The 10,000-nt window shown below is 44.0% G+C and overlaps 1 protein-coding gene across 1 annotated transcript in view; it reads left to right on the forward strand.

Moving 5' to 3' along the window:
- stxbp4 (syntaxin binding protein 4) overlaps window positions 1-9,559 on the forward strand; it is a 41,100-nt gene extending 31,541 nt beyond the window's left edge. Inside the window, 3 exon segments of the mRNA XM_055149939.1 lie at window positions 778-827; window positions 5,035-5,168; window positions 8,253-9,559. Of these exon segments, the coding sequence (XP_055005914.1) occupies window positions 778-827; window positions 5,035-5,168; window positions 8,253-8,266 (198 nt within the window). The 3' untranslated portion in view covers window positions 8,267-9,559.
- Window positions 9,560-10,000: the final 441 nt, after the last annotated feature.

The raw sequence follows: 10,000 nt of genomic DNA on the forward strand, positions 1-10,000 counted from the left end.
TTATCTTAAATGTCCTCCTCAAAAACAGCTGGAGTTGTGTTTGTTTCTTTCACACGTTGAGTTTGAGTAAATCTCTTTTGAGTCTGTGACATCTTCAAACCTCCAGACTCTCTTCAGGTTCAATGGAGCCTTTGCATTTGAGTTTAGATTCACCGACGGCGTCTTGGACACATTCGATGAACGGGTGAAAACTTTACACACTCCTGTTGCCCTGGAAACAAGTGCCCAGTCCTGGACTTTTCCCGGAGCGACCGACCAGATGAGAGACTTGAGTGTTTTTATTACATAAAACCAACAGTGGAGGAAATCAACTCGACCACTGAGAGACTCCACTAATGACACTGGTTTAGTCCTGGTTTAGTCCTGGTTTAGTCCTGGTTTAATCCTGGTTTAGTCCTTTAGATACCGGACGCCTTTGACGCTCTGGTCTGAACGAGCCTTTCCACCTTGTGATGTCATGAAGTGGTAGTTTTTTCAAATTACAGCTACAGACTGAAATGGTCCAAATGATTCCAGTGAAGGTTTGTGGAGTTTAAAAACTCAGTGGAGCACTTCCTGTCTCACCACATGATGACATCACAAAGTGGAGCAGAGTGTTTTCAGTTTGATAGAAGAATTGAGCCTAAATGTTTGGGTTTGTGAGTTAAACAAAACAAAACTCCAGCTCTGTTTTTGATGAGGAAAACACACGAGACCAGAACATAGAATCAAACGGATCCTTTAAACTCTGTCCTGTTTTTTACTTTCACTTTCATATTGTTGTTTTGTTTTTTTCAGAGTGTTCAGGAGTTTCTGTTGGAAAACCACAGTCCAGCGAAGAGCAGCAGGTACCACACTGAACACACACAATATTTTTAAAGAAACACTATGAAACTTTGCTCTGCCACTGGTTTGTCTCCATGGAGACTGTCACTGCTTTGTCTGACATTGTCTAGAATTACATTTATTTCTCTTGCATTTAATTAACCTCGGGTAAAAAGGACATTAAAAACATCCATTCATCTGTTCGTCTCCATGGAGATAAAGAAGTTTAATGTCCCACTGGAAGAAAAACAAATGAAAACTAATTTGTTCATTTGTTTTTCAATATAAAACCAAAAATAAGAAAATGAAAAAATAACTATTTTCTTCATTATTTGTCTCTAAAACCAAAATGAAAAACAGATAATGATTCATTTTTTCAGTTTTTGATTTTGTGTTTAAATGAAAAATGGAAAAAACGGATAACGACCGTTTCCTGTTTACGTGACTTCAGTGACTGTGATCGAACCAGGACTGAACCAGGACTGAACCAGGACTGAACCAGGACTGAACCAGGACTGAACCAGGACTGAACCAGGTCTGGGACCAGAGCGGGACTGAGACCAGGCCTGAGACTGGGATGAGACCGAGACTGAGACCAAGACCAGACCGGGACTGAGATCGAGACCAGACCAGGACCAGACCAGGACCAGACCAGGACCAGACCGGGACCAGACCGAGGCTCAGAGCCCACAGCAGGGCCTGAGCTCGAAGCTGAGGCTCGGACCCCGCGGAGACTCGGAGTCAAAGCTCAGTGTCCACTCTGGTCCCGCTCTGGTCCCGAACCTGGATCAGTCCTGGTTCAGTCCTGGTTCAGTCCGTGTGCGGTGCAAAAGTCCGACATCACAGTCCTGAAGTCACGTAAACAGGAAACGGTCGTTATCCGTTTTTTCAATTTTTCATTTAAACACAAAATCGAAAACTGAAAAAAAAAAATCATTATCTGTTTTTCATTTTGGTTTTGGAGACAAATAATTTTTTATTTTTGGTTTTATATTAAAAAACTAATGAACCAATGACACACGGATTCAAAGTGATTCTAACATTTAGTTTGGTGAAACAGATCAATTATTCTGAAACTGAAATATAAATGTGGCAGCTCATGATATAAAAAACCCCGTGACCGTGAGGATCCAGAGGAGGCCTGCGCTGCTCTGACTCTGGCCCAGTGTGGAGCTCTGTCCTGGGGTTGAGACGGGAGCAGGTCTGGCTCTTCCTCCAGGCGGGTGGAGGGGGGATGGGGTCCGACTCCAGCCCAGTGTGAGGCTCTGTCTCTGGGTTAAAGACGCGGGGAGGCCTGGCCCACTTCTCCCCCGCTGCTTCTTTTATAACAATCTGAAAAGACAGGGTCAGCTCACATCCTGCTCCTGTCTGCTCCTGTCTGCTCCTGTCTGCTCCTCTCTGCTCCTGTCTGCTCCTGTCTGCTCCTGCCTGCTCCTGCCTGCTCCTGTCTGCTCCTGTCTGCTCCTGTCTGCTCCTGTCTGTTCTGTTTCACACAGAAAATAAACCCTTAAATTAAAGGTCGTATATGATGAAAAGAGAAAAGAAAAGAGGAGTCGTGTTCGACACCAGACACCAGTCACACTTAAACCAGTTCACTCCTGGATTATCTAAAGGACAAGACACACACACACACACACACACACACACACACACACACACACACACACACACACACACACACACACACACACACACACACACTGATCCAATGAACCAATATTTGCCCAGCAACAACAGAAAACCTGCTCTTTCTCTGAGGATGGGAGGGCATCTGAGGCACGTTTCAGCTTCCAACATTTTGATAATCATCTGAGGTTCTTTTGTTTTTCTGATGTTACCAGGTTCTTTTTTCAGACAAACAGGAGGACACACACACACACACACACACACACACACAGACAGATGTTTTGAAAGGTGTAAAGTTCAAACTGTTGTTATGAGGATCTTTTTTCGGTCCAAGAGTTTGTTTTCGTCCTGACACTTTGTTCTGCTCCTGGCGTCTTCCTCAGAGTCTCGTGATGTTTCTGTGACGCGTCGCTCAGCTGATTTAAACAGGTTTTGGAGTTGTTTTCCAGGACGACGGCGCCACCTGCAGTCCCACTTCCTCAGGACAGTATCCAGGTGTGTGAGAGTAAAAAAGCCCCTCGTCCCGGTTTACAGCTGATGGCGCCGTCGTCCTGCCTCACGTCACAGCAACATCACGAGACTGAGGAGGAGCAGTCGAAAGTGTCTGAAAGGTCTGAAAAGAAACGCTTGGTCTGGAAAAAGAATCTAATAACAACATTTTGATAAATTTACACTTTTCAAAACAGAATGTTTCGTGGTTCACGACCGGAAAAAGTCGTCTTGTCGTCTCCAGGCGAGTGGAGAGTCTCTGCCTCAAGTGGACGAGTTCAAGTCTGTCGGGGTCTTGTTCTGGAGTGAGGGCAGGATGGAGCGAGAGACTGACAGGTGGACAGGTGCAGCGTGGGCACTGACAGGTGGACAGACTGACGTGGACAGGTGCAGCGTGGGCAGACTGACAGGTGGACAGGTGACAGGTGGACAGGTGCAGCGTGGGCAGACTGACAGGTGGACAGGTGCAGCGTGGGCAGTGATGCGGTCGCTGTATCGGTCGTTGTGGTGAAGAGGAGCTGAGTCTCTGTTCCTCCCCTCACCTCTGGTCATGACCCGTAGGACCAGATCAGAGCTCGGAGTAGAGCCGCTGCTCCTCCACGTGGAGAGGAGCGTCTGAGGGGAGGACGTCTGTTCTGATGTCTCCTGGACGTGTCCCTCAGGAGGTGTTCATGTCCCACCAGGAGGAGGAGAAGACCCAGGACACACTGGAGGGACCATGTCTCTGGACTGGACTGGGAACACCTCAGGTCCCACTGGAGGAGCTGGAGGAAGTGTCTGGGGTGAAGGAAGTCTGGGAGTCTCTGTTCAGACTGATGCTCCTGAGACCCGACCCCAGAGAAGAAGAAGAACATGGATGGATGGATAATCGCTATGGCAACAGTCCTAATTTTTCATCACTCGAAACTCATGGACACAGGAGGACGGGAGGGCATCTGACACAGGTGTCAGCTTCCTGTTTATAGGCAACATTTTGATAACTTTACACCTTTCAAAACATAAGATTTAGTTTTTAATTGGTAATCGCTTTTAGTCAGGCTGGCGCCTCCTAGTTCCTCCGCTCAGTTTCATTTCTTTCCAGCGACTCGATCAGAATCAGAAAACACCAGACGATTCACAAAAACCTCAGAAGTGTGAGTTCAGGCTCCAGCCAATCAGAGAAGAGACAGACATTCCCCAGATTCCCGAGGATTTAAAGTCAGAACAAAGAGAAGGTTTGGTGAATTTGAACTCGGGGAAAGACGTTATTGTTCTTCTTCCTGCAGGATTTGGGAAAAGCTTAAAATACAAACAGCAGCGATTGGTTAAATAAAAAAGTCCCCGCCTCCTGTCGAGCGAACGAATCCCAACGCTGCAGGTCACACGGTTTGTACGAAGTGAAACAAAGTAAAACCGGCTGATGAATCAGACTAAATCGCTATGGCAACAGTTCAAATTTTTCATCACTCTGAAACCCAGAGGTACAGGAGGACGGGAGGGCATCTGACTCACGGGGAGGACGGGAGGGCATCTGACTCACGGGGAGGACGGGAGGGCATCTGACTCACGGGGAGGGGGGTCTGTTAAACCAGGTCTTGACCCGGTCTTGAGTCCAGAGTCCCGGCGCAGTCCGGGTCAGATCCGTCTTTATCAGATGAAGTGTTGTGTAAGCGGCTTTGTGCTCGCATCTGGAGGTCAGTGGGACACGGCTCCTCTTTCACAACATCAGCACCACCTGGTCTCCACGGCAACCGCATCCAGAGCAGAGCAGAGCATCGCCTGGAGGAGCAGAGGCAGAGGAACAGAGAAGGAGAAGAAAAAAGGAGCTGAGGAGAGGGTCAGAGGAGAAGGTCAGAGCAGAAGGTCAGAGGGTCAGAGGAGAAGGTCAGAGGAGCAGAGGAGAAGGTCAGAGGAACAGTGGAGAGGAGCAGAAACAGAGGAGGAGAAGAATAGAGGAACAAAGAAGAGGGTCAGAGGAGCAGAGGAGAAGGTCAGAGGAGCAGAGGAGAAGGTCAGAGCAGAGGAAGGTCAGAGGAGCAGAGGAGAAGGTCAGAGGAGCAGAGGAGAAGGTCAGAGGAGCAGAGGAGAAGGTCAGAGGATGATCAGATGTTTCACGGTTTTCCTCTCTCTCTTCAGTCCTGTGGAGCTGAGGCCGGGTGCGTCTCTCGTCGTTGCTCCGCGGGTGAAGAGGTCTTCCTGGACGGCGGCGTCGTTGGCGTTGGAGGCGAAGGATCTGAGCCGGAGCGTGCGCTCCGTCATCGAGGCCGACTGTGAGTCACACTGACGCAGTAAAGCCGCACTACGGAACTTTTCCAGTGGACGGGTCTCCACCTGCTCGTCTCCATGGAGATGTGATGCTTTTACCATCAGTGAACCACAATAATGACATATAATTTATCGATCTCCATGGAGACTCCGGCGTCAAAAGTATCGGAAAGCAGACACTAATCGATACTAAAACTAATACTAATAATATCGAAACTAGATCCTCATTTTTCACAGGTATTGATACTAAAACTGATATCGAAACTGTGGACTCATTTTTCACAGGTATCGATCTTGATAAAGTCCCGTCAACTAAGATTTAAGAACAAATTATCAAGAATTAAGAACAAAAAACAATAAAATGGGAAAACAATTTGTTATTTAATTTTGTCGTTTTATAGTAAAACAAAGAAACAGATTCCAACTTCTATTTCCAATATTTAATTTCAAGTTTATTTCAGCCAACTAAAAAACAGTCTGGGGTCTGTTTCAGTTTTGATATTTTATTTTCTCTGGTTTATTTGAAGTTCTGCTGCTGAACGACTCACCTGAAAAATCCTTGCAGTTTTTTTCGTGGACAAACATGTCGTCGTCTTTTACAGCGGCGCGTTTTTACTTTTCACTTAGAAAGTCGTTGTTGATCCATGAAGAGAAACGGGAAGCAGCGATAAACTCTCCTTTGATTTATGTGTTTGTTTGTTTATTTCAATCATAAAGTATAAAAAGACATCATCTGTGTCACAGGATCACGAGACTCTGAGTTCACGTCGCTGAGCAGCAGAATTTAAATAAACCAGAGAGAATAAAAGATCCAAAGTGAAACAGGCACCGAGACTGTTTTTGATTGGTGTTACTTGAAATAAACTTTAAATTAAATATTGGAAACAGAGACAGAAATCAGTTGTTGTTTTTTTGTTTGACACTAAAATGGAAAAATTAAATAACAAACTGTTTTCACATTTGATAGATTTTTGTTCTTAATTGGAATTTAAAAGAACAAACGATACAAAGAACCTTTGAATGAATCAATACTGATTCTGATACCACAGGGATTTTAAAAACTTCTTTCTTTAGACCAGGAGTCTCCGACCTGTCGCTCGGGAGCCCCCGGTCGCTCGGGAGCCCCCGGTCGCTCGGGAGCCCCCGGTCGCTCGGGAGCCCCCGGTCGCTCGGGAGCCCCCGGTCGCTCTCCTCCTCCTCCAAGAAGCTCACCGACAGAAATCTGAATGATGTGCTTTGTGCTGAATAACAACGTTTAGTCCAATGAGATTCATTTGGTTTTCCGATATTTTATGTCATGAGGTTCTTTTTTTCAGACCTGGAGTGTATTTCATCCCTGACAGTTTCGTCTTCCTCAGAGTCACGTGATGTTGCTGTGACGTGTCTGGTCCAGAGGAAGTGGGACTGAAGGTGGCGCTGTCGTCCTGCCTCCACCAGTAGGAAGACAGAGACAAAACCTGTTTAAATCATCTGACCAGACACGACACAGAAACATCACGTGACTCTGAGGAAGACGAAACTGTCAGGGATGAAATAAAACTCCAGGTCTGAAAAAAAGAACCTCATGACATAGAACAAAGTTTAGGTTCATTAAACTCCTTTTACCACACATCAGTTTGATGCCTTTGTGCACTAATAAATGTTTTATGTTTTATGTTTTATAAACATCAAACTCAGACATGTCAAACTCAGGCCCAGGGGCAAAATCTGGCCCGTGATATAAATATATTTGTCCCACAAGATCAAATCAAATCTGTTTTAGAGCTGAAGCCGCACACAGATCCACTATAGAGACATGATTTATTTAAAAATGTATTTTATGCTTGTTTAAGCAATGTGTAAGCACAACTATTATTAAACATTTATTTGAATTTAAAATAAAGGTTTAACCTTACAGATGTGTACAGAAGAGAAAACCTGCAGATGTTGTTGAAATGTTTCAATAAATATTTAGTTTGACCCTCGACTTTGTCCCAGTTTTTAATTTTGGCCTCTGTGATCGAACAGAACGCTGCAGCTGCGTGAAAGAGATACTAAAATTCCATGACTTTTCCAGGCCTGGAAAATGACATTTTCAATTTCCATGACTTTTCCAGGAGTTCCATGACCGTGGGAACCTTGTTTACACTCAGTTTCTTGCGACCATTAAAATCCTGTTTTTATTTGTGTCCAGGAGCTGGACTCGTGTTCCAGACTCTCCTGGGACTTTTTATTTTAAATGGTTGAACTTTGTTTTCTGTTCCCAAGTGTCTAAACCAGGTCTAAACCAGGTCTAAACCAGGACTAAACCAGGTCTAAACCAGGTCTAAACCAGGTCTAAACCAGGTCTAAACCAGGTCTAAACCAGGTCTAAACCAGGTCTAAACCAGGTCTAAACCAGGTCTAAACCAGGACTAAACCAGGTCTAAACCAGGTCTAAACCAGGTCTAAACCAGGTCTAAACCAGGACTAAACCAGGTCTAAAACCAGGACTAAACCAGGACTAAACCAGGTCTAAACCAGGACTAAACCAGGTCTAAACCAGGTCTAAACCAGGACTAAACCAGGTCTAAACCAGGTCTAAACCAGGTCTAAACCAGGACTAAACCAGGTCTAAACCAGGTCTAAACCAGGACTAAACCAGGTCTAAACCAGGACTAAACCAGGACTAAACCAGGACTAAACCAGGTCTAAACCAGGTCTAAACCAGGTCTAAACCAGGACTAAACCAGGTCTAAACCAGGACTAAACCAGGTCCGTGTGTGTATTAGTTTCTGTGTCTTGTTCTTGTTCTAAACACATTCAGGAAAAGTTCTGTTCTGTCCTGAAATTTTTTGTTTTTGTTTCGATATCTGTGAAAAATGAGGATCTAGTTTCGATACTACTGTAGTTTTAATATCGATTCCTGTCTGATTTTCGATACTTTTGACAGCCCTAGCAGAGATTAATGCCATATTGTGCAACATCCAAGCTCATCTCCACAAAGCACCAGGTGACACATGTCCAGAAAAGTTCCGTCATGCTCCTTTAAATCTCCTCTGACCTTGTTTTTTCCTGTTTTTCCTGCATGATGTTTTGGTCTAAACCTCTCCCCTCTCTCTCCGTTTTAGCTCTGACCTTCTGAGACGCCGCTCCAACATCTTCAGACTGTCTGCACCTGCCTGCACCTGCCTGCACCTGCCTGCACCTGTCTGCACCTGTCTGCACCTGTCTGCACCTGTCTGCACCTGTCTGCACCTCATCTCCAGCATGAACCAGCTTTAGTCAAACACATTTATGACAAACATATCACAGAAGAAAATGTCAGATTAAAACAGAGCTCGATCCAGAGCTAGCATGCTGATGTGCACTTCCTGATTCAGTTCACAGACCCACAAACAGGAGCCTGGAGTCACAAAACGTTTCACTCACAAACCAAACTGCAGATTTAACACAAGTTCTTCTCTCAAACTGAAAACACTCTGACACACCTGGTGATGTCATGAGGTGATACAGAACCACGACTGAACCACGACTGAACCACGACTGAACCACGACTGAACCAGGACTAAAACCAGGACTAAAACCAGGACTAAAACCAGGACTGGTCCAGGTCTGAATTGGGACTAAAACCAGGTCAGAACCAGGACTAAAACCAGGACTAAAAGCAGACCTGAATTAGGACTAAAGCAAAGTCTGAGATGGGACTGAACCAGGACTAAACCAGGATTAAATTAGGACCGGACCAGGACTAAAACCAGGTCTGAACCAGGACTAAACCAGGTCTGAACCAGGACTAAAACCAGGTCTGAACTGGAACTAAAACCAGGTCTGAACCAGGTCTGAACTGGGACTGAAACTAGGTCTGAACCGGGATTAAACCAGACCTGTTTTAGGACTAAAACCAGGTCTGAACCAGGACTAAAACCAGGACTAAAACCAGATCTGAAGGTCTAGAATCATTTGGATCATTTCAGTGCTGGAATCTCGACTGAACTAAAGATAAAAGGACGTCACGAATACAACGACCAAACCTAACTACCACTCTATGACATCACGAGGTGGAACAGAGTGTTTGGAGCTTTGCAGATGTAGACACAGACTCATAATAAAGATTTACTCAAACACGAATGAAACAAAACACGACTCCAGCTCTGTTTTTGACGAGAGAACAACTTTACGACTGAAATCTGGCAGGAGTCAGTTTGACTTTATAAACAGTAGAATCTTTAAATGTTTGTGTCAGAGCTCACGTCTCTGCAGTAGACTTAGTTTCACTTTCACTTTTAACCCGTTCAAAGTCCTCAGTCCTCGCAGCGGTTTCCCGTAACGTCACGTATTTACAGAATGGACAGATACGTTTCACAACCTTGTATATTTATTGTGTGAAAGAAAACTGGTGAGAAACTATTTTTGTGAGTGAACTGTACTGAGATATTATTATGACGTTGAAACACAGTTTTTTGGAAAGTTTTGGGGATATTCTGAGTTTTGTAAAGATGGATTTTTGTCATAAAAAGTGTGAAAATATAAATCGTACTGAAGCATTTGGTCTGAGTTCTTTATCGCCGTTTGATTCTGTCCCGAAGCTTTGAACGGCTCCACTTTCCGAAACGACTTCTATTGTATATTTATTGTCAATAATATAATAATATCTTTTATCTTTTTATTTATTACTTTATTTTTATTTTTATTATTTTATCTATTTTTATTTAAATTATTTGTTTATTTTTCTATTTTTTATTTATTTTTCTATTTTTTATTTATTTAATTTATTTTAATATATTATTTTTATGTATGATTAGTGTAGGATTTATTTTGACTTTGTATTTATTTACTTAATTTGTATTTATCTATTTTATCTTTTTTATGTATTATT

Source organism: Boleophthalmus pectinirostris, unplaced genomic scaffold (assembly GCF_026225935.1).
Source record: "Boleophthalmus pectinirostris isolate CB_2022bp ecotype Guang Dong unplaced genomic scaffold, ASM2622593v1 HiC_scaffold_14, whole genome shotgun sequence".
Classification (NCBI taxonomy): Eukaryota; Metazoa; Chordata; class Actinopteri; order Gobiiformes; family Gobiidae; genus Boleophthalmus; species Boleophthalmus pectinirostris.